The sequence below is a fragment of the Anticarsia gemmatalis genome, chromosome 22, assembly GCF_050436995.1.
Source record: "Anticarsia gemmatalis isolate Benzon Research Colony breed Stoneville strain chromosome 22, ilAntGemm2 primary, whole genome shotgun sequence".
Taxonomy (NCBI): Eukaryota; Metazoa; Arthropoda; class Insecta; order Lepidoptera; family Erebidae; genus Anticarsia; species Anticarsia gemmatalis.
This window is the reverse complement of record NC_134766.1, coordinates 8,936,385-8,962,263: the sequence shown is the minus strand read 5'-3', so window position 1 is coordinate 8,962,263 and position 25,879 is coordinate 8,936,385. Positions and strand designations below refer to the sequence as shown.

General features: G+C 32.9%; 1 protein-coding gene across 1 annotated transcript; it reads left to right on the top strand.

The window, feature by feature from the left end:
• Nucleotides 1–2,846: 2,846 nt before the first annotated feature.
• slbo (CCAAT enhancer binding protein alpha slow border cells) lies at nucleotides 2,847–24,867 on the top strand. The gene is made up of 2 exons (XM_076129310.1): nucleotides 2,847–3,892; nucleotides 21,842–24,867. The coding sequence occupies exon 1, from the start codon at nucleotides 3,053–3,055 to the stop codon at nucleotides 3,884–3,886; it is 834 nt and encodes a 277-aa protein (XP_075985425.1). The 5' UTR covers nucleotides 2,847–3,052; the 3' UTR covers nucleotides 3,887–3,892; nucleotides 21,842–24,867.
• The last annotated feature ends 1,012 nt before the right edge of the window (nucleotides 24,868–25,879 follow it).

Genomic DNA, 25,879 nt, shown 5'->3' with positions numbered 1-25,879 from the left:
ACTGCAGTCTCGTGATCTTCAAAAAAATACTCAAAAATAATTGTTTTATGTCATGTACGAATGTGGTACAAATAAAAAAGGTGTGTATATTCGTAATACGTGACATTCCACAGTTTTTGTTAAATTGCATACATGTATGAAATATGAGAATTACAATCATTACATTTTTAAAAATTATGATTATTTTTTTCAAATAAAGTGATATCGGTGTTTTATCATTGAGCTTGTTATACCCGAAGGTATAGACAGATATATATAAAGAAGGACCTTGTTATGTATTGTAGGGAAAAAATACAGAACATTTTAAGGTCTACTAAAGTATCGTGACAGACCAATCGGGCTGCTGTAGCCCGCTTTTCAAAAATTTTGGGACCATTCTATCAGGAAATTTCTACCTATAAATCGATCCTACAGTCCTCTCGCTTAAAATACAACAGCACGGGCTAGAAAAAAACAGATGATTTCTTTCAACATCGTATAAGTGGAAATAACATAATAATATACGTGGAATAAATGTTCGGTCCTTAGATTAGAACCTTAGACCAGACTAGCCAAGACATATGCTTAACCACTGAACCATCAGCTTACTTTTTAAGTAAGTTTCCTCACTATTATATAATAATAAAATACCTAAACAAATAATACTAATTGTACAATTCACGTTAATCACGTTTTAATATCAAATTGTGCACATCACGCACTATGCAGTGTTCAAGTGCTAAAATTGACATTGTAAGTAATATACTGGGTCAACACGTGTTTAGTTAGGTATTTGTTGCTATATTATGTTCTATTAGTACAATATATTTGGGGATTCTAATAATATCTAAAGTTCTTTAGTATAATGACTTGTACACATAATACTAAATAGCTAAACAGGTCTCATAGATGAGTGTTTTCAGGTTAGCGATACTTTTTTTACAGCCCAGTAGTGATTAACAATTATTGGGCAGCAAATAAGGTATCGTTAATCTAGTATTCACCAGATTGCCGTGAAAGCGTCACAAACAGACATACATATATTATCTTCCTATTTTGTATATTATACTCGTAGAAGACTTTTTGATTGAAATTGAGGGCAAATTACGCCTTCAAAAGCTATTTAAAGAAAACCTAACACAACACCGAAGGTTTCCCTACAATGTTTTCGGTTACCATAAAATATATATTTATTTTTTAAACATCATGCAAGAAAACATATCGTTACCTTTTAAGAACCGTTTAGTTACGTATTAAGAATTTTATATAAACATTTCGAGCCGTGTACCAAAATCTCTCACAAATCGATTACCCACGTACAACGCGATAGTGTTGCTATATCGATTGTTTTACCGATTATATCGATTGCGTAGCTCGCGTACTATCGATAGAGCGTTCGTGATGATAACTGTATTGTACGTACAGAGGGTAGGCACGTGTGCCAGTCACATGTTGCCAGTTACAGGAATTTTAATTGTTTTTGTTAATTGGTGTTGATTATGATTAAGTTAAGGTATGCTTGGTGAGGTCTGTTTTGAGATGGGTGACCGTTTTGAAAGAGGTTTTTTGTTCTGTGTTTCGGAGGTACAAAAATGGTTTTTAATTAAAATATTTTGATTGTATCTGTGGTGCTGTTGGGTATTCGACTGGTGATCACTATTTCTCGAGTTCGATTCCCGAGTCATATTCTTAAGCTTTAACTTAGAGTATATTTTGTTATTGTATTAGAGTATGTTAAGTAGTTATACGTTTGACTGTCAGTAAGCTACGTTGCTAATGTCAATTTGAAATGGGTGACCGATTCAAAAAATGTTTTGTGTGGTGTTTCGAAGATACAAAGGTTAAGTGTTTACACATTTGTCCGTCTGTAAGTTACGATTTTTAAGGTCAATTTTGAGATGGGTAAGCGTTTTAAACAAAGGTCCAATGTGGATATACAAAGAGTATACCGCCACAAGCTTTGAAATGTTTCTATTTCTTTACCGAATCATGTGTACGTCAGACAGATTAGAAGGAGAGGAGGAAGACCTTTGCCCAGCATTGGGACACATAAAGGACTAAAGAATACGAAAGAAGAATCAAGACAGTGCAGTGGTTAAAAGTTACCATGTGTGTACGAACGTGTTTGTACATGTCACCAATTCGATTCCCGTGCGTATAGATAAGTGTTTGAGTCAGAAATAAGGACTTCCGTTTTTTATGTTAGGTAGATAGATTAATTACAGTTTTATACAATAACATGTTCACAAAAATCCCGACCAAAGAGTTTCTATTTTATCTATAGAAAAATATCTACTCCATTTATTAAAATTAACTATTAAGTCGGAAATCCGAATCATATTTCTTCAAATTCGTTTAAAATGTCTCCATAATTAGTTTTACTGAACTTAAATTAAGTGATAAAGGTTTGACTATAACGCACTAATTACGACTTAAGACTAAAGTACTTACGTAATTGTTTCTACTTAACGCAATTATTTAATTACTTGTTCTTATATTTTATACTGTTTAAAACCTTTAGAATAAATCTAACTTACTGATAGATAAAAGCATTTAAAAAAAAAAATTCTAATAGTGAAAAATGCTAGCACACAATAAATATAATAACCTACTTACATGTTTTTACTCAAAAACTGATACAGAATTCAAATCAAATTTAAAAGCCATCCAACTCTACAGTAGTCCTTTCTCAAACAAAACTAATAAAGAAACACAAAAATCTAAAAATAAAATTTCGCACCCATTGATAAATTAAAAGGGTAAACATCGTGGGGCGGAGGCGGCGCGCAAACTTTTACCGGCGAACTTTCAGCCGTAACTTCAGCGCTTCCTTCCGGCCAACCTTGCGTGTAGTGCGCGGGCGGCGCGGCGCGGCAGTACGCGCTCGACCGCCGTAGCGCCCGCACGCGCGCCATCGCCCGCTCCGCCCCGACACGTGACTACACGCGACACACACACACTCACAGGATTTACCCGCGGTGCATGTTGTGCTTTAGTGACGGCTTCTCAGTGCTTTGAAGTGGAGGCACGGGCTACCAGCGCCGCTGGGCCCGTGATAGGCCCGAGCGGCGGTATGGAATCCCCACAGATGTACGACGCGGCGGCAGCCCCGCCGCCACCACCACAACCGGACCTCAAGAAGGCAGTCGAGGATAAACGTCAAGCTTTCCCGCCGCCAGACCTAGACGAGCTCAATGGACAGGAAATTAGTTTGGATTTGCAACACCTCATCGAGGACCAATTCAGGAGCGAGGAGAGCATGGCTCTCTTCCAGGAGATACTTCCTGGTGGAAAGTCTCCCCAGCCGAGGTACAACCGGACGACGCTGGCGTACATGCCGCAGCCGGTACACTCTGGGGCGTCGTTCGCTCCCGTGCAGGCCAGCCAGGGGCACGAGCAGGCACCTCCCATAAAGGAGGAGCCTCCCGAGCCCCATGACTACCGACGATCGGTGACATGTGCGCAATATACAGGCCAATACAATCCTCAGCCGACCGTAGGTGTCAGTGGACCCTACGGGGGAGGATTCACACCGCTGCCTCCTCTAGGGGCACCTCTTCTTCCTCCTCTCCTCAAACACAAGCCGGCGCCGGCTCGACGTTCCTCAGGGAAAGTGATAGACAAAGGCACAGACGAGTACAGAAGGCGACGTGAACGCAACAACATAGCCGTGAGGAAATCTCGTGAGAAAGCCAAAGTGCGTTCGCGGGAAGTCGAGGAGAAGGTGAAGACGCTGTTGAGGGAGAAAGAGGTGTTACTAAAGAGGCTGGAGGCGGTGTCTGGAGAGTTGAGCTTACACAAACAGATGTACGTGCATCTGATTAACTTGAACCACCCGGAGATCACGGAGCTGTGCCGATCGATGCTGCAGCTCGGAGCACCGCAAGCGCCGGACCACACGCTCTGACCATAGGTGAGTCTATTCATACATGACGTCTATGTGTGTGTCCACTGCAGTTCAAATCTGTAACAGTGTGCGATATATGTGTGTGTTTATTTTCGTGTAAGCATGGAAAGCCGTAAATCACGTGGTGTAAAGAGAAAAAGGTTTTTTGTTATTTTATGAGTTCGTTACGCAATTATTTTATTGTACTGTGTCGTTTTTGTTGGGTGAAGTGTTTGGTTGTAAAAACGATCAATGGATTTATTGAGGGCACTACTTTTACTAACTTGAAGAGCAGATTTACACATTATTCTGAAGTTTCTCATACTAAAAAACGATCACTAGACAACTTTTACGATGATTCAGTTGCATCAGAAATGTCATCATAATTAGTATATTGCTTAATTAAGTCGTAGTAACTCATTCATCATAATTATAGTAAATGAATGATTGTGCTAAACTAATTTGTGTCATCTTCGGTCTTGCAGTTATTAATTAGAGTTAAGCTTTAAGTTGAAAATTATCCAATTACTAGGAATCATATTAGGAGTATAAATAATGACATTTTGTGAGAAAATTACGGGATTCTATGTGATAATTTTAGATTGATTATGGCTAAGTTAACTACAAGTTTTTCAGTTTTTTAAACTTTGTTTATGTTTTAAATGTTGGGAAATGCAGTATCAGTAGCGCAGTACAATAAAAATCTCTGCTTATATTTTGGTTGAGTCTGTAAGCCACTTGCATCATCCACATTCATAAACCTTTGTACATATTCCATAGTTCATCTTTCACGCAATGATGACAAGAAATTTTCTCCAATAAGTTGTTCAGACAAAATCATTAGCTGTACCTAATAGACTTATTGCAAAGCCGTGTTGAAACTAGTGATAGATTGATAATCAACTCTAGTAGTTAGCTTTTTTCGTATAGTATGGGATAGAAATCAATTTTAGTGTTAAGTAACTTAGAATAATTATTTTTTTGGTCGTACGTCGATTATCAAAGATTTTGTACTTCTAGTTCGTTATGATGTTATGCAATTTAAAGTACTGGCTACAGTTAAAAATATACTGGTTACGGTATTCCAAATTCTAAACCACTTTTAGAAAATATGTACAAAACGGATACAATACTAAAACCGGAACAACTATGCAAAATACAATTTTGCTCGGTGTGGGAACCGAACCGAAACAAGTTTGTTAGCATGCCAAATATAAAAACTTTTACTTTTAACAATTTATTATGTAAATCTAGGTTAATATTAAAAACAACGTGAATGAAATTGTGTAAGGTCAGTCTTAGTACATTGGAATCAAAGTACCAGGATGTTATGAAAGTCGAAGAGTAAACTAAATATTACTAAGATTTCCATTCACGTGTTTCACTCTCATAATGTTTTTTCAAAACTTGTATTACGTTATACACGTGATCTTCGTAATACGGTCACGTTTTTAGTTTTGAATCATAGTGAAAGTTTATAATATATTTCGCTAATGTTAAAGATCCTATAGAAGTATTTATTAGCAGTGCTTTGCGGATCACGACTTCGTTTTGTATGTAAAATACAAGCGTCGGAGTACTAGGCACTCATTAGAGCCAAGGAGTTATCTCTATAGCAACAATAGGCGCACGAATTAACAAGACGTTCTACTTTTTATTTAAATTCGTTGAAGTGCTAACTCGTTTTTTAATTGTGTTTGGGTTTATGACAGGTCGCTATTGTTTTCTAACGGTTGTTCACTTACGATAGCGCTACCACTTTTAACTTATAGAATCCTGGTGCATAGTTTCAATTTTAGACTATGTTAAGAAATAAAATTGTTCTAGACTTGTATTAAGTAGCGATTCAATTGTTTTGCTTCGGAAATGCAACATATTCAAAACGCATATTACAATAAACATCCTTGTCTAACTTACCATGTGAGACAAGGACACGAGATTCAAATTTGTGAAAGGACTTCACCTACTTTTGTTTGTTTATTTTTTCAATTTTACGATGTGATGAAAATCACGCATGCTTCCCATTGTTTATATTGGGTCTTATTGCAAGGGATTAAGGTTGAATATTAGTATAAATGTTTTAAGTATGAGTAGTACGCGCTTTGCGAACCAAATGAAGACACTGTCACTTTCGCAGCGACCATGTGTTGCTGTATGTGATTAGATTACAATATGGGCTTGTCACATTGTCATACAAGCTTCAAGGATTATAAAAGTGAGAATTGAAGTCGACTATTCTAATTTTATCGTAAAAGTTTGAAAAATCAATGGAGTTTATGCATGACGAAAATTCATCCACTAATTACAAAAAAATGTGGTGTATGTTTTGTTTTTCTTTCAAATAAACAATAACAAAACACGATTAGAAGAGAGTAAACAGCTATCCGTAAAACATACCTCTTGAACAATCATGCTATCCTAGTACACTTACTACAAACATTTGCATCATCGAAACAAAAAATTAGCATTATAAAAGTAAAAATAACACTGTTCCAAATTCCAACTGGAAAATTATCAAGTAAACAAAAACTTGTTTTACTTCCTAAATACGGCCTTAACCCTACATAGATAATTCAGGTGTTATATAAACGATAAGTGAGTATTTGCGAAAACGATTATCTACGAAATGGCAATGGCCTAACGCGATAATACTCGGTAGCGGAAAATTGGGAATAAACTGTTTTTAAACTTCCTTCCTTCCTTCTTATGCTGTCCTAGTATCCTGAAATGAATTTTCCTTTCATTTTTAGTAAATTGCACTTATTTGATGCAACGAAACGATATTTGCCGCGTGTTTTCTAATTCTTATAGTTAACTTTATAAAGCCTAATATTTATGAAAGAAAGAAGTGTTCTTAATTAATATTCAAGTTATAAAAAAACAGTTTGTCGTAGACAAACTGTTTTAAATAGGTTTTCACTTGTGCAAGGTTACAATTTATTTCCTTTCTTATACATAATATTTTAAAAGTATTGCATCAAATTAGAATCGAACGCGCTAGTCGGTCGGTCAATACCACTAGGCCATCTTTGTCTTACGTAATAGTCAATCACGCTTACTATACGATCATTGAGGTTAACAGGTCTTCGTGAGTATTGATTACATATTGGTGCTTGAGTTGAGCTTAAGTTCTTTTGAGGGTACGTAAATATGTGCTTCTCAAATACTGTAGGAACTATACAGGACGTTGCTTTTCCAAAGCTGAAAATTCCATGAAAAAGTAATTTATACTGTAATTTTGTTTTTAACACGACTTTTGTACTAGCAATGGTGCTTATTCGTCAAGTATATACACCCTTTCTCAACTCACTCTCATTCCTCTCTTAAACACCTTCACAACAATTTCTGCATCACCCTAAGGTAGACTGGGAAAAAATGCCCCTGGCATTAGGTACGCCTTTATACAGCTCTGTATATAAAGTTCTAAATAAATAACTTCAAAACATTCAAATTTTGCTGTAGTGTTGTTCCGCTCTTAGCACATTTATCACTAGGTGGAAAGGATACTGACCGCCAGATCACACCAGTCTTACTCTGCCATTTTTATCATAGATTCATCTCATCATATTTGCAGCACTGCATGTTTTCTCATACACAAGGAACACCTTCTGTCATTGCTTCATCTAGCTAAGTAGAGTACTTATCTATATTACAATTTTATATTACTTTTAATTTTCATATAGGTGTGTGTATTTTTAGGGTAAATAATGGTTACTTTTGATAAGAAAGAATGTAGTATTCTATCGTTAACGGAGTTATTTAAAAATAAAAAATTCTCAAAAAAGTCAAGCAGTTTAGTATGCAATCGGATAAAAAACACACTATCGTAGTTATAATATTAGTACAGCTACGATTTAATCCTTACTTAGCAATAATATTGACGCACTGTGACGTCAAACGAATTGCCGACTACTAATTACAATAATGGGCTAATTGGGCTAAATACCTTCTTAACTTCAATATGTTTATGATGCAGTTATTATAAAAACTAGACAAATATTTGACCTTTACTCGAACATTAACATTAATCGAGTCGTTCTTATTCCTGAAAACAAAGTTAGAACTTTTGGTTCGTCCCAAATTAAGAAAAAAATAATTATCAAGTGAAAATTACATGAGCAGTTTTTATTTGTTTGTTTGAAGTAGGTATATAGTATTTTGAAACCTGGATAAACTGGAAATAAACCTTGTTAGGTTTGAAAAAAGTATTGAAAATGTATGAAAAAATATACATAATGAATTGAACAGAATCCATATATTTCAAACGTTTTTATTAACAACCTAATTTGAATGAAACGACAGAGAAAGTGATAAATGTTAATGTTATATTTGGCTTTGAGGTACCAGGCTGTCATGAATCGTAGAGAGCTTTATATAGGCTTTGTAGAGATCGAGAGCTTAGACGTGTGTTAGGCCGACGTGTGCGCAATTTTCATAAAGCTAGTTTTTGCTCAAGAATCACACATGAAAATAGTCTTTTCAATTAGTTATTTCAACCCTTATTTTAAAGCTGTTCATTAGAAGAGAGCTTAGTAAAAAACCCTAGACCGACTTTAGCTAAAAGTGCGTAGATCAAAATGACAATACTTAACCATTGACAATAGGATTTCTCTTCGCGATTGACAATGACAAACATATGTTATGTACACGTCACAAAAATACATTGTCCTTGAATTTTCTCCAAGACAAAAAGGACAATTTAGAAAATAATTATTTGAAAAACTATTGAAAAAACTTCATGGTGTCAAAAGGCCTATTTGAAAAGGAGCACTCTTTAATGCCGGATCGAAATATTTAGTATTCAAATTCGTTTGTGCAAAACGTTGTCTGACGGCAACTTTCGTTTTCACCGCTGTTCAATAGCCGAACAAAACCGGACCTTATCGTTGTAATGTTAAGTCACTTTTTCGACTGTCAAAGTTGAAATTTTCGCCTCTCGTGCCCTACTTATTGGCTTCCGTCGGTTTGACTTGTTGATTTTAACTATTTTATGTTTGCACGTTTATGGAACAATAGTTGGGCAGGATTTTGAATATAGAAACTAAAAAACCTAGACCTTAGGAAGAACACAGTGGACATCTCAATTTTAGGGAAACATTATTCCATCTCTTCTAGACTTATTTCACCCTGGTATCTTAGAAGAAGTTAGCGCAACTGCTGTATTCCTGGGGAACTCCTTGTCCACAGCATAGGTCAATATTTTCAGAGTCTTAAAGATAGTTTCTAAGTGAACTATTTATCCTCTTCTTTCCAAGTTATGTCTTGTAAATATTTTCCTATATTTTGAAATAAAAACATCAACAACTGTCATGTCAAACATAATTTTATTGAACACGTTAACACCATTCGAAGTGCCGCTATTCTAACCTAAAAACAAGTATGTCATGAAAATACTAAAGTGAGCCTAACAGAAATTATCACCGAAACATTGTTGCATAAAATTAAAAAAGAAAATATACGAATCCTCTTATCTGTCACTGTTGCAAATGAGTACACACTTTCTAGTTTAAATAACTCTTTTTCGTTCATGGTTTCCTGGTACTCTTTACCTAAGAGCGCTATATGATATACAAAAAATATTTATTTGCTTTTCGCTTTCTATAGCTAAAAGTGATATTACAGGGCGTTTTTTTATGATTAATCCAACACAACATCCCAGGTTTGATGTGTGAGTCAATTAGTAAGCATTTTCATAGAGATTCCGTTAACCGTCTAAAATTCATAATTCTACCTCCAAAATGATTTCGGTTGATTATAATTATTTTAGCGGAGTATGTGCTTGTATGTTGTGGTAGGTCAGTTTAAAACGTTTGCTAAATTCTAATTTGTACTACTTGAGCTGTGGACCCTAGCAAGTTAAAAGTCGGTCTCAGTAGTCAACTGGGATAACACGCGTTAAGCCATATCATAGGCATTTTGGGCGGCTGAAACTATTTGAAGTAGAACACATATTTATTTTACTTGTGGCTGGCTACCCCTCTCCTGAGCAAGGGTCTTCTCCCGAACGAGGGAGGGGTAAGGCCTTGAGTACACGAAACTGGACATAATAAATTACATAAATATTATATGATTTAAAGAGTTTTTTATAAAACTATGTCCAATTTTCTTCGTGTGCTGTGATACGCAAGTTGCATGCGCTATGGTCGGCATTAGGCAGTCAAAGCGAATAGAAGCGATTAAAAATTGCGCGTGGGCGCACAAAACATAACGGGACTTACTTTCGCGACATATCGTTTTATTTATTAGTAGTTTCTTTTTTATAGCTTTTTATTCAAACAAAACATATTATTTTGCGTTTAAAATGACGCCTTTTTTCCGTAGGTAGAGGCTAGGGAACACCACTTGGTACGATCCTTAACATTTTTTTTTTTGCTTCATTCAAATACATATTATAGCTTACGAGAACTATGGAACATAGTAGTTTTTTATAATATTAGAGGTAGAGTATTTTTTATTTCAATTATAGCAAAGTAAAAAGTACCAATGAAAAGTAAACGCTGTGGAAAAGTTAATAAAAGGTTATGTAGTTTTAATAGTCAAAGTTAAAAAAATAATATTTCTAGGTTTTTCCTCCTAAAATCCCTTAAAATAATATTATTACTAACTAATTAAAATAATAATATTTAACATAAACAATTAAATATTAGAAAAACAAATACGATTGAGCTGATTTTTCCGGATTATATTTACTTTGTAATCGATTTCTCACATAATCTTAGTTCATTATACAAATTCAAATGTACCGCATTTGCATATCTTTGTGGACATAATAAATATACTGCCTACACTCGATGAATCAACTATTACAGAGATTGTAAACCTTAGGCTCATTTAATTTGCAATATTATGACTTTGACGCTACGACAAAAAAAATAAGAGTTGATCAACGACCAGTATAACAAATATCGCTTCTAAAAATCACTTACTTCAGTTTATAAAGTCCTTTGTAGCCAGTTAAAGCCCGACTACGAATCGTCTATTTAAAAGTATCAATCGACTTATAAAGAGACGTTGTATAAACAATTTTTCATGTATTTCATTGCATACATTGTATTCTCAACTCAATAGCTTCAACAAAATTGTATAACAATTTATAATATCGATAGTTGCCAAGCCCTTTTCTATACAAAACTTGTTCCAAAACGTAATGTCAAAAGGTTCACGATCCCTGTACCGAGAGATTAACAGGCTATGCGTATACGTGCGTATGTGGGCGTGTCTGTGCGTGTGTGCGTGAGCCTCAAACCAACTTTCACTTTTTTTCGTTAATATGCCTTTTGTGTTTTTGGACGACGTTATGTAGTATGAAATCATGGCGTTAAATCTTTATTACTGTTAAATTAACCAGTTTTAAATGTTTTATAGCTTTATGTGGTATAATTTAATTGTTTGACACGGATTGTGAAAAACAATGGCAGTTAAAATGTACATAATAAAAAAAACTTCTTAATTGCACTAGTCTACGGCTATATGCTTTTCCATGTGATCAAAATTGGACTATAAGTGTCCAACAAAAATATTTCAGAAAACGTGAGTGTAATTATTTTCTTTTTTACAAAACTATCGCCGCATTTTACGGCCAATTTAGATTCTAGAATCCACCAGACATCCGATTACTTACAAAACTTGCTAAGCAGAACGTACAGGGCCGACGGTTGGTGCCAGACGCCGCCGCGCGCCGTTTGCGCAACGCAATAGAATGTGTGTCAAACGATCGACGGACGACTTATGTCATCCTGGTGAATGCGTCGAGTTTATTTGTTTTGATTTGATTGTTTTACGATATGTTTGATTAAATTTATTTATTTAATCGATTAGACGTATTAGAAAAAGTAGTTCATTTCGCAACCGACACAATTCGGTAGACAGTACCTGCGCAATACACTAATAATTATCGCTGTTTTTATCTTTTGTTAATAAAGGTTCTCCTGACCCCTAAAGAGCTAATTAGGCAGTATAAATTCACATTCTAAAGCCCTCAAGTCCCAAGTTTGTCGGTATATTCTTAGAATTATCAAGATTTTAATTTGTTTCTTATTTTTTTGCGAGTCGATCCAAAAGTTAACGCTAATAGTTTTCTTTTTTTGGCTTTTTTTTTGTTTCAATTTATACTATACCAAGGTATAATAAAACAATACAGGTCATTATCTACGCCCATACAAATTCAATTTTAAAAAACTGTCATGGTTCAGTTATTGCATAACACCGGTGGCGCAGGAGCGGCGCGGTTGGAAAGTTTTCGGCGATGTCCGGGGAAATCTGTGACGTGTATTCGCTTGTGTATCTATCAGTCAACTCTTTTGTCCTCTGCGCGCCTGGTAGTGGGAGAAATATGCGTAGGTTTTTTTTAAGGATGTTGAATGATTGTCAAAATTAAAAAACGTTTTTTGAGCAATTTGGAGCGATTGTTATAAATTAATATAATGAGAGAGATAGTCTATTAATTGCTAAATTCTCTAATATTCAACAAAACTATGTCACTTGATTGACAGTTATTAAAGTAATCGAGACTGTTTTCCAAACTGTCATATAAAAATTAAATTATGAACTTTTAAAGCCAAAAATAGGCTACAAAGAAGTATGAAAAACATACAATCAAGAAATTACAAAACTAACAATTTTCTGTGATTTTGTAAAAAAACTATTGTTGATTGATGTACAACAACAAAACACAAAAACAAAATGACAATAAAAGAAAAACAAGAGTACCTGAAAGTTTACAAGTCCCATATTTAGTTTATTAATTAAGTTCCTTTTATCAAATTAAAAAGAAAAATAATAGAGTCCAGATAAAAAATACGTATATCAGTAACAAACACGTACAAAATACGTATTTAAATATGTCACTGGTTTTTGCAAAGCTCTGTAAAAACTGCAAAATCGAAATCGAATTATTTTAAGCACAAGACTAAAATAGTTTCCCTCTCTCAAAAATATACTAAACTAAAAAAGCACAATAGCATTTCGTAACTTCCATAATATCTTAATAATCAAGTTACAAATATCGGAGCACTTGTATGTATTTAGCGCGGTACGGCACAACGTGTCTCCACAGACCGAGCTACAACGTGATCATTCTTTACAAATACGTGAAAACTCGGAAAAGAAAAACCCTTTCATGGCTTCAGGAGTTTCAAAGTAACATTCGTTAATGTTCACCACAAAATATTTGTTTGACGAAGTTATAATTGGTTTAGTTGAGGCTTTTTCGCGTATTGTGTATGTCTAAACGTGCTAAGTTTTTGTTTTAGGTCAAATGTTTGAGATTTATATAAGTTGATTTTATTTTCTTATTTTTAATATAGAAAAACAGATTACACCTATGTATATTAACTGAAATTTAACTTAGAAGTGAACAAACACCATGAACTAGATAACAGCATTTGCAAGTAAAAGTATGTATGTACTGACAAATGGTCTGTTTTTATGGCCATAGAAAAATTAATAGTGGATGTAGGTACACAACTCCACAATCCAACTTAAAAAGTTGCTCCTTGCAAAATTTTTACCCTTCTTACCGTATACATAATGTATTGTACTCATGTATTTCTGTTCTGCTTTTATATTGATAACGATTTTTGTAACTACGAAATCTTAAAATCACTTTAAATTTAAAGCATTATTATTATTTTATTTACTTTATCATATCTTACTTTAAATACCCAATTCTACTTTCAAATAGACATTCAGTATCGACAAAATTATATGTTTGCGTTCTATCGCGTTTACAATAACTCTCTTTTGGAAAACTTCGCAAATATTTGCCGACTTATAAATAAATTTCAGTATTATTTTAAACGCAAATAAAAGCCTGCAAATACCAGGGTAACATATCTAAAAAGGAGATCTATGCATAGAAACAAGTGATGTCATCGCAAATCAGGAAGTAAAACTAATTAAAAGTCCTCGCCGAGGTCCGCGTGACAATTTCTTACATTGTCCCTTTTTCCCAAGACTTCTCCACATTTCTATAGCCGGCGTGGCCACCACGTGAACAAATGTTTTGCCAAATTTCGCAATGTTGCCTTGTTTTTTGTAATTTTGCGAAACGGAAAACATTTCGGATCGATAGGACGCCATTTTGAGTTGTTGTTTTCTTCCTTCGTTTTCTAGAGTTTAATGGAACTTTGAATTAGTAAATGGGAATGTTTAGGGAATAGATGAATGGGGTCAGTGAACTTTAGAGCAACAAATTAACGTGTATCCTATTTGATTAAAACATGTCCGCGTTTTGTGGTAAGGAAATAATGCTGCGGGGCCATAATGCTGACTAAGTATGGTGTAAGGGACTTTGCATTCCTATAAAAACTATTTGAAGAGCTCTTAGACATGCTAGATTTTCCCAAGATCTTTTTTAGCAAGTAAATCATTCTAATACACACATAACTTGGAGATGTCATAAGTTTGTTAGATCTTTCGACCATTTGAATAAGAAGCATAAATGCTGTTTTTAGACGATCGTAGCTAGCTTAGCGGATCCATAAACGATCTTATACGTTAAGCAACCTTACTGCGTACTTTCAAAGATTGGTGGCCGCTTATCGGCACGTAAAAACTATTTTTTTTATAAAAAATAGTAAATAATTAATTAGCAACTAGTCCCATCCTAAATAAGGGCAGAGCACATGTCCCGAATCTATTTGATTGGCGTGTCATTGAAATTACACTACAACTCATATCAGTTCCTGTTTCTTATCAAGTAGTCTGTCAAACGACAATTATAATAATAGGCCTGAATCATTAAACATTGTGTGGTATTGTTAAGTTATGGGTACCAAAGGAGGGTAGGAAAGGAGTTGTTAGCTAAAAATTTTGTTCTGAGCTTGAAAGTAGAGATAATGTTATTTTAAATTAGATGAATCTACATTGAAATAGGGCAATATAAATGGTATTTTCTAGTTCAAAATATTTTGCTTAGTATTTCAAAGTGTAGTGCTAATGATTTCCTAAAACTTAAACTTTTTTCGTGTAGTTGAGGACTGCGTATTCACCCATGTATTTTGATACCATGCCTAAAGTCAAATTTTATTTACTTTAGTAAGCAATTAAGATTTTTTTTGCACAAAAAATAGCTGCATATTTTTTTATAATTAGTTTATCTTTCAAAGAAATATTGAACACTATCATTGATGTTGAATTGACGTAGGAAAATCTTTGTATAAAGGATAATCAGTTATCTTAAGAATGAAAATACCACAATACTGATTTCAAACAGTGTTGTTTACGTGTAAAACGTGTAAGTGATACAATTATCACTTAATTAGTACGATGACTAACTTTCGCTCTTGGCGTTTTTAAGTAGGACAATGTTAAACTATGTTTCATATTGAAGTTTTTGTTAGTTTGTTTGGTCCACTGCTGGACAACATTAGATAGATTTGGAGTAACGTAAAATAATATAAGTTATCATATTTCTCATTTAAAGAATACTTAACATTTTTTGCTAATGTTGTTATATGGTTTATAGAAAGCATTTAATAGTGAATAATTAAAACAAACGGATAGAAATAAACTGGTCAATTTCAAAGTATTTTTGTATGAACTAAGTTACCCTATTCTAAGATTAGATATCGCGTCGGAACTAGCTGTAAAAAAAGAAAAGGGTTAAGCAAGTAAAGCCGTGGACAAAACCTAGCTTACTACTCTTACTACAGTTACAGATACTTCAGTAAAAGAATCCACTTGAACTAGAAAACTAGAGTTAAGTGCGCACTCATTCAATAGAATTTAGGCCAGCCAGTGATAATAATGACACACATTCTTATCAAAAACGATGGACAAACAAACAAACATGATATCTGATAGATCGCCGATACAATTCGGGTTCCGCAGCTAACGAAAATAGATAAAAAGCAATATTCTTTGCACCCATCGATAGAAAAACTGTTATAGATAAAAAAAGCAACATTTTAGATGCCCAGTAGAGCAAAAGTTGTGTAAAAGCAGCATATTAGGTACCTAAAGATAATTTTGTCTTTTGTTTCTTTTCAATTATAGTGGATAAAAAAAATAATGCCTGTATTGTTTCAATTTAAAGTTGATAGTTAGAGAAAATTGCGTTTTCAATTTGCCAAGTTGAATATGGGCTGGCCGACCCTCTGAAATACAGTATTTACGACTGCTGAAATAAAATTAGCATACAAATAAAAATATGTATCAAAAAAACTCACACACATTTTCATTTCAGTTTGTTTACAGTTTATTTGAGGTCACATAACAGTAGGCTATTGAAAGTACCAGGAGTTCATAAAACAAGAGTGCAAAAGAAAGCGAAAGTCTTGGTCTTGTTGAATGTCAAGTACTAGGCGTTTATAACTTTGTAAGAGTTAAAACTTGATTGATGAACTTTTGGATAGTGTTTGTAGATAGCATCTCACCGCTTATGAGTACCTGGTAGTTAAATAGCAATGTACCTACCTACCTTACCATTTTTTGTGGCAGTTTTTTGTTGTCATGATAATAGCTGATATTGTATTGCCATTTTAAGCAATTAATTATAATTTTGGTGATAATTTATCGTTGGAAAAGATAGCTTTAGAATATTTTGAAAGAAATCAAATTGATTCAGATTTTAAACTTTAAATCAGTCAAAATATTGCTTTTTAATCCAAAATTGTTACAATGAAGCACTATATTTTAATGGACAACTAATAACGTTCGGTAGACTCTCATAACAGGGAAATAAACTACCTACTCTTTGTTATATATTCCTGGTATCTGTAAATGTAAATACATCTCCTAAATACCACTTCAGTTTTCAAATAACATACCAGGCGATAACAGCTTGCTTTTCTTTCTGGTACACCAAAAATAGAAAAAAGACAAAAGATTTTCCTGTCTCAAACAGACCCTTAATTCTTCTGCGTAATCATTAAAGTATTGACAATCAATTGTCTCTCTTATCGAAGCATTCCATGAGAAAAGTTATTACTCATGTACTTATCAGTTTATCAATGATATTAGTAGAAAAATGCTTGTTTGTTTTCAAGACAAACTGTTAACAAGTTATTTTAAAGGAAAATCATGAATTTATTGTGAAATTCTTTCAGAGGAAAAAACAATGGTAAATTCCATCTATCAGACTTTAATTAAGGTTACAAGACTTAAATATTTTTCCAAAGTTATAATACGTAAATACACTTTAAATAATGAGTCCCGGCTGTTATTTTCAAAGATCTTTAGCAGATGTTACCTATAATAAGAAGCTTGCAATTCTGACAACCAATCTTCCTACTCAGGTAACTGGGTTGTGAAGGTCCGATAGGCAGTCGCTCCATATAAAACACTAGTATTCAGCTGCATCTGGTGAGACGGGAAGCCGACTCCAACAAAAGAAGAAAGGCTAGACTGAAAAAACATTCTTATCACTTCCGTAGGGAAATAACATAGTTATCAATTTACAATTGTCTAGATTTTATCAATGAAATTCGCGATACGATTTTACTCATTCATAAAAACTACGAAAATAACTTGTTATCATATAATCAGTTCTATTTCGGTCGACACGTGTGAAATTTGTTTATTCATGAGTCATTTGATGTATGTTAAAATATGCCTTTTTCTGATAGTAAATATTTATAAATATGGACCTATTTTATTAGTTGTAATTCATTGTTTTATGTAGAGCATTTTCATGGAATTATATCTAGTACTTATCAATGTTTAGGGGATGTACCTAAACATATTGAACAAATACATAAAGATTCCAAGTAAATTATTATCAAAATAGTGGTTAAAATTATTCTTTTGATTGCTTTTATTACAGTGAATTTACAGCCAGTTATAAATTTGATACCTAGCAATGTACCAGTTCTTGGTCTTAAATATTTATTTCATTTTACCTATGAATCGTTAAAATATATTTTATTTAATATTCAGTAGCATATTGGTCGTACCAAATAAAAACAAACATCACGCATTTTCCCCATATAGGTAAGCAGAGACGCAAGAACAATAAAAAATTAAACAGAAATATTACCACAAAAAGGGCATACATTGACCGAAAAACAGTTTTAAATCATACAAAATCACATTACATAAGGCCATCTACCCAAAATATTAACCACTCATATCTACTCGTGCCGGCATAGAACTACCGGCTAACTTTCACTAAACACCATAGCACGCGTATGCGTCGGGAGGTGTGGCTTATTTTTTTATTAATTTGGCCCACATAGGACTGCGTGACGTCATAGTGCGTCGCGTTGCATAGGAAATGTTATGCCAATGCCACGTTGTATAATTGGCGTTATATTTTATAGTGCATGTATGAGTAAGTAGGTTGAGTTACGAATGTTACTATGTATTTGGTTAGAATTAGTTTGTTACACGTTCTGTACTTAAAACCGTCGTGTTTATAACCGCTGACCTCAAATGAGTGAAGAGGGTTTTATTTTGGCCTGGAACTTGGTACAAATCAAGCGAAAATTCATACAATGTATAATATCGTAATTATATTTATAGCAACTTTTTTAAATAAGAAGTATCACGTTTAACAAAATCTGTACTACTAATTGTGCGGATTAAAAATGTTAATAATTATCAATATTCCCCCGCCCCTGCTTAGTCCGGTTTAGACAGTTAGTTTACAAAAACCTTTAAAAGTTATTCACGTAAACCTTCCTTTTAAATCGACCTTATCTATAAAGAAAACCGCATCAAAAATCGTTGGGTAGTTTTAAAGATCTAAACATACATACACACAGACATAGGCACAGACGTGGGAAGCGACTTTGCTTTATACTATGTAGTGATTAATATAATGTACATCCGTTCATCCGTAAGTCAAAAAAACAAACTAAAAATAGTATTTTCTCAATTTCAAAATATAAAATTCTCTTTTCTACATTTGTGTATACATAGTTTAATGTATTGTACCAGTTGAATGCATTGACATAGAAATGGCGCCGGTACATTGTCAACGTACAATTGTATAATCTATTGATGTCAGCTCTGTGTTTTCGGTAAAAGTAATTGTATTATCACGCTGTTTTTTCGTTTGGAGGAAAGCAGTAGAATAAAGATTATTACGTTTGGAGTATGGTAGAACTTAAGTAGAGGCGATATTTTAAATAGTAGAGTAAATGTAGAGTCTTTTATATAGGTATGTATGTATGTATATAGAGTTATAGAAGTAATATTAAGATGAAGAAAATTAAAACGTGTTAAATAGGAACATACATAAAATCATGCCTTATTTATTTCTCATAAGTATTTTTATTTAAACATTTTTTCAAAGTCCCATAACAGTTTGACACTAATCCCATACATACATGTATGTTTGTATGTAATCTATTTCATCCAAACAACTTGTACTGAATGTCAAATAGAAGATACCATCTCGGTTTTCTTTTTATGTCACCGACAGAATTATAAGTAGTTCTATAAAGTAATATATTAAACAAAAAATAGTGAAGGGCTCTTATATGAAGGGTTATTCATACTTATTGTGAATGCAAATATAACTCTACTGTTTGTTTATGCTTTTACGGCGAAACTACTGGACCGATTAAGATGAAATTTTGGTAGCTAAATAGCTAAACATTCTGGGAAAATATCTTTCGCAAAAAATAAGTAAAAACTATAGGAAACAGATATTATGTTCAACCAAATTTTCCTTGCAGCGTAAAATCAGAAACATATACCAAAGTTCGTAAATTTAGTCACTAAGAACTAAATTCTCACTAAAATCAACCAAGCACTTTCCAAGTAACGCTCTACCAAACAAACTAACATTAACATACCAAGTTAAAAAGAACATCGTCTAAAAAACTAATAATCAACTTAAAAAAAAACTTTCGACAATCTGCTTCCGAGGTCATACTACCAAGCTATCATAAAAAAATCACACAGCAAGGGTCAACGACCTGTACCCGAAACGCATCGGGTAATGCACTCGGCACGCCCGCGGGATCCGATAGTAACCACGAGTACTTTAATCTTTTTATGATCGAGTGACATTCTCGCTTTTATGTTCGCCTAGTACTTTTGAGGGAGATTCGTAGTTTGACAGAAAGAAAAGTATTGAAAAAACTGGATTTTGTTTTGTTTATGTCTGCCTAATCGATACTTTGTCTCTTTTCCTCTCCTTTTATGTTATAAGAGTGAGTGAGACAAAAAATAATAAATTGTTATAAAATGTTGTAAGCCTTGGTCCCTATTTTTGTTATAGCACTAAGTTAAATTAGCTAAGACAATTTAGTTAAAGTAATTTATTAGAATTGTTTTGTTTTTAATGTATTGCGCTAAAGGTTAAAATCATTATTATTTTACTATAGGTCTGTTTGTTAGTGCATTACTCGAAAATTGCGAAACTTATTTAGAAGTAAAATAATAATCATTAAATGTATTATAAAGTTTCATGAACTATTAGGGATTTATTAGGTTTTAAATTACTAATAAAATATTGTCTTCACATGATTTTGTATATAAAATACGAATGTTATTTTTCAGATGTATTGTAAATTACACTATTTAGAATATTAAAATGTTTTGGAAACAATCACATAACTATCACATAGAATTACTTAAAATCTATTTTATAACATAGTAGCCGGCTATCAAGTTAACTATGGAAATATTTTCTCCCTCGGTATAAAATTTCTATACGATTATCTAACGAAGAGTGCAAAAAATAAGTTGACCACAAAATTGAATGCAAAAATCACGCAAAATAGTAATTTTAATTTAATATTCAGGTCAATATAATTTAATAAGGTATTTATATCAAAAATAATCAAACCATGCCATTGAATAGACCGCTTATTAGCGTTGACATTTCACACGGCACACTTTCTATAACATTCAACTTCAAAATTACTAGTGATGTAATCCAGTGGGACATTGGGTCTCGAGGGCATTACGTAAGCAAAATTTTGGCGTTACATAAGCCGTGAAAGTCGGTCGCAAGCTTCCGCAGTGATGCAACACTCGGCACACTTGTAAGACCATGAAACCGTTTTAGCTTGGTCAGAAGATCGAAAGTTGTGTAGATATTGAAGACTGTATTATGCCCGCGACTTCCCGAGAAAAGAATTCCCGGGGTGAATAGTGTCCTATGTGTTAATCCAGGTTATAAGAAATAAGTGTACAAAATTTAATTTAAATCCGACCAGTACTTTTATGTGAACGAGTAATAAATAAACATGCATCGATACTTACTTATTAACTTCCGCATTCATAATATTAGGATCCTTTACTAGGATTAGGAACTTAACTTAACCATTCCGTTTAGTACAATTATTTATACCAAAAAAATCTTTTAAAAGGGAACGAAATCCTCGACCCCGTTAGCATCAATATTATATAATACATAATACATAGGGTCTTTTCATTCAAAAATGTTACAGTAGTATTATGCACGTGTGTCAAGGAATAAATACCAGGAGAGCATATTATCCAGACGGTGGTTTCGAATAAAATTGTTCAGATTGCCTCTTTTGTATTGAAGAACACATGGTTGAATTCTTTTTAGAAGGGCGTAAATGGTGTCAATTTATTGTTAAAAATGAGGTCGTCTGTTTTATAATAGTGTTTTTATTATGTAAATAATTCTCTCACATTATATGACTTATTACGTCTTAATGAACGGAAAGCGTAGTAACAGGTTTTACTGCCTTTCAGTCCGGACAGATGTCGGTGGGCCATAGTATCTTTTGTTAAGAAGACCCTATGGTTTCGTAATTCTTTTTTTCTTTACATCAATGATGATTGCTCTCATGTCTTGTATGGTTTTACACATTGTATTAAATTTTGTTGGACTGTGGTTATTGCACAAATTAATTTGTTGATTGTTTTTTTTTACAATTAGTTTCGAAAACATTCGATTTAAAAATCTTTTAACTTGTATTATTGTATTACTTATGTATGTGATATAAGAATATTAAAATTATGCTCATAAGTTTAATTGATGATTTATGCAACTATCTCAAGAAGAATATTGACACGATTCTAATGTTTTCTTTTTATTTGTTACAGATGGAGTAAAAATCCGGCATTCGGGAGTTCGTGTGATAACTGTGCATTAACTAAACTTAACAAAAAAAATATCGTGACGCCTCTATTAGTAAGTTTAGTTAGCGGAATTACTATGTGATTTTATACAGTTTAATTTTATATAAATATACACGGATAGTTTAGATTTTAAGCTAAATGACGTAAGAATGAGAACACGTAACAAACATAGATGCATGTTATTAAACCAGTTACATAGTTAGGCAACTGAACACGTAATCGTGTTAAAATTAAAATTATTTAATTCGACTATTCCAATTTTTATTTCGAATAAAATGTTTTAACTAATTTATTCTAAATCCCATTTTTTTAACGCACATCACTAGTGCTTGTGACAAGGGTTGTCACACAAATTAAATTTTAAGTTTATTTATTTTTAAATAATAAAATCTATGTGATTACGTGTTTTTAATAGTCTTACGTGTAATACCTATTATCTGATGTTACAAGCGTGTCCTGGCCGTAAAGAAGTGATCTCAAACGAAGGTAAGGACCCGCTTAGCTCACACGATCACTGCCATTGTTGTCTCGAAAATGTACTCTAAAATTATAACAATAAAGTCTAAGTTTGAATAAAGGCTGTACATATAATTTCGTCAATTCATTTATCATGATACTTCATCATTTGTCATCGACTTTTCTTAATACGACAACTCATTAATCGTTTCAAAATTATTGCAAAAAAGTGGCGGGAACAATTATTGATTAATTTGGTCATTTTTGTACGTCAATCTTGGCATAAAGTAACCAAAACCTTGGGATTGCTGACAGCTCGTTTTGGTTTCTGCAGATAAACGTCAATTATGGGCATATTTTGATAGATTTTGCATACATTCTGTCAATTTGAATGCCTAGTTTGTAATATTTGCGAGAAATAGTCAAGTTTTTTTTGTAATGGTCCTGGACTCGATTGTATTAACTTTGGAACGATTCCTAAGCACAGCTAGAGTCGATCACAACGCGACAATTTTGGCATCATAATCACTCAACGTACATCAAAAAAACTCATTCAATGACTGATCAGATTTTTGAAGACAGTAATCTTAAACTGATGTTTAACTCTTCGTTAACGTACTTTAGTATATTGTAATATATAGAATAATATCGATACTTTAATGTAAATTGGTTGTATATAATTTTGATATATAAAAATGTTAGATATAATTGTTTTTCGTAACTCCTTGGGTAGAAGAGGCAAACGCTTTGTGGTAGCTTAATCCTTGAAAATTAATCGTCTGTTGTGTTTGCCTGTTCTGATGTCATAAATTTTATTGATTGTTGAGAAAAACATCTATTTTTCTTTATAATATTTAATGTGTAAATAATTTCTACTTTAGACTAGCGCTAAGCGAATAGGTTAATGTTTCTATGGGTTAATATTATTTTGTTGAGTCTAAAATTTTTATTCCTATTAAAGTACCTTTAACTTTTTTTTTTGTTAGATATTTTTTCTTGTCTACTTACTTTTAAGTTTAAGTGATGTTTACGTTTTTAAATGATAAAATCATGATCTAAAATGGCGTCGCCAGATGGGAAGTACAAGGAGTTATTTATGATAAAAATACTTATTGATGTAAATGTTATGTGCTACTTAATTTTGTTTTACGGTAGCTACAAGCACGGGTTATAGGCTGCTTAAAACAGATTTTATATTATTTTAATTTAAAAAGTGCACATCAACTTTGACTCTCAGCCCTAATGTTAGCGATTAAAAAATAAAAAATGATATTTTTGAACATGGTTTTATAGCTAAGTCTGTTAGGGCTGGCAATCATTGTAAAACGGGTCATGAAACATATAGTTACCAGATTGAATCCTACAATGTAATTATGAATGTAAGAGAATGACATCTACACACTGAAATATATACCCTATAGTATAATAATATAATATCAATTGTAACGTGTCAATTATTATACAAAATATATATTTTTATAATCATATTCTAAAGGACTAGCTAAAAATGTAACAATTATTATATTAAGTGAATATACAAGCATAATAATAATATATAATTATACAAAACTGTTTATATAAACGTTTTTACAACACTTTTAATAATATTATAACTTTGCTATTGTGTGTAGACGTCATCATATTTTTCACTCTACTCCGTCCCGTTTATAACTGTTTTTATTTAATTGTATACAAATTATATATAAATGTACTATATTTAAGAACCTGATCACTAAGCCTAGGCACGCGAAACAATTCAATCTTGTATGCAAAAGTTAGTTAATAAAATGTTATAACTAAAAAAACTGTTTTGGCTTCACATTACACTAAATAAGTGCGAATACAAAAATTACAAATTGTCAAACGTCGAAGCGAATTTGTCAATTTGCAAAATAAAGTCAAAGTTTGCAATTCTTGCTTTGTATTATTATTATTTTGTTTTTAAAGAGCCTTCGTTTTTGCTTCGCTTTGTTTAAAATTTGTTGATTTTTGTTTATTATTATTTTTTTATTCTTTTTCTACTGCCCGGTTTCTGAGGTACATTTAGCGGTAGTTTGTGTATTCAAACTGTCATGGTTTTATGAGTATAAACACCATTGAATAGATAAACTACCGCTAAATGTACATCAGAAACTGGGGGTACGTCGTCTAGATGGTGCTACAAGATCAAATCTTTCTATACTTCTGAGCCAAAGACTATTATTTTTTCCTCATAACTTTGTTGTTTAACTTGAAATCGTTGATTTTTATGGAATAAAGATGCTAAAATTCTCGAATAAAAAATCATTCGAATTAAAGTCCTATATTTCAACGTATTTCATATTTTTGGGAATTTATTTTGTATAAAAAATGAAGTTTATATATTATTTTGGTTACAATACTTTTTGTATATGTTGCTTAAATAGTCTTATTTAGAAATATTTGAAGCCTTGCTATTTTTTTTCTGACAATAATGTTAGTGGTTAGGGAAACCGCGTAATTTCGATGTTATAGGTGCAATTAAATTTAATATATACCTATTTAATAGAAAAATATTTTATTGTTTTCTTTTGACAACCCTAAAACCTTAGTCTATAGAGACTGCACTACACTTAAGTCTTGGAGACACGGATCCTTTCTTTATTTACCAACGATAATAAAGTAAGGATCCCTGAATATAATTAGTAATGAACCCAACTAGCACTTGCCTAGTAAGGTGAACTCCTAACCTAAAATCTCCCTCCCTAATTCATAGAGAAGAAGCTCACTTCGTAGTGGACAGTTATAACATACTTGAATTTGATAAAAATCACTTATTCTGTCCTAAAATTAATTAATTTTCAGTTCTCAGTCTACAAGATACATTTATTATGACAACTTATAAAAATAAAAAGAAATGCAATTAGTGTTGCATTCTAAATAGAATATTGATGAGTAATCGTCTGCTTGTCGAATGTCTGTATCCGGTGCCAACTCTATGCACCCAACACGCCAATATAACACCAATGTTTGAACCAATATTGGAGATAGTTCACTACAACATACTGATGTCGTCCTGGCCGATTTCGGCTACGGTGGCTTTTTCATTGAAACCAGCCAACTGTGCAATTGTTTATAGTGGCCAAGTGTGCGCACAATACATGGGCACACTCTCTATTCCTTTACTCTCATAGTCTGGTAGAACGGCTAACCAACACGACCAGAGAGAAGTCAGGCGCAGGATCAACGGCTTTACATGCTCAACTTCCTAACTCCGGGCAATCTCTGAGATTCGAACCCGAGACCTCTTGCTCGGCAAACGCATACACTACCGACCGCGCCACTACTAAACCAATCTATCGATTTTCAATCAATAGCATCGATTAATGGTAGAAGAAACTAAATCGATAGTTTTTATTACACAAATCGATATCAATCGATTAATCTTTAAACGCTACCATCAATTGTCATTGATTGATGTGTAAGGTTAAGACACCTTAAAGTTAAAGAAGAAAGTTATGCTTAAGAATCAAAAGTAAGTATACCTTAAGAAAGTAAAAAATATTTTATTTTTTAATAGAATAATAG

Excerpts from the sequence above, each read along its gene's own strand:
- slbo (XM_076129310.1), top strand. The coding sequence starts at position 3,053 with ATGGAATCCCCACAGATGTACGACGCGGCGGCAGCCCCGCCGCCACCA.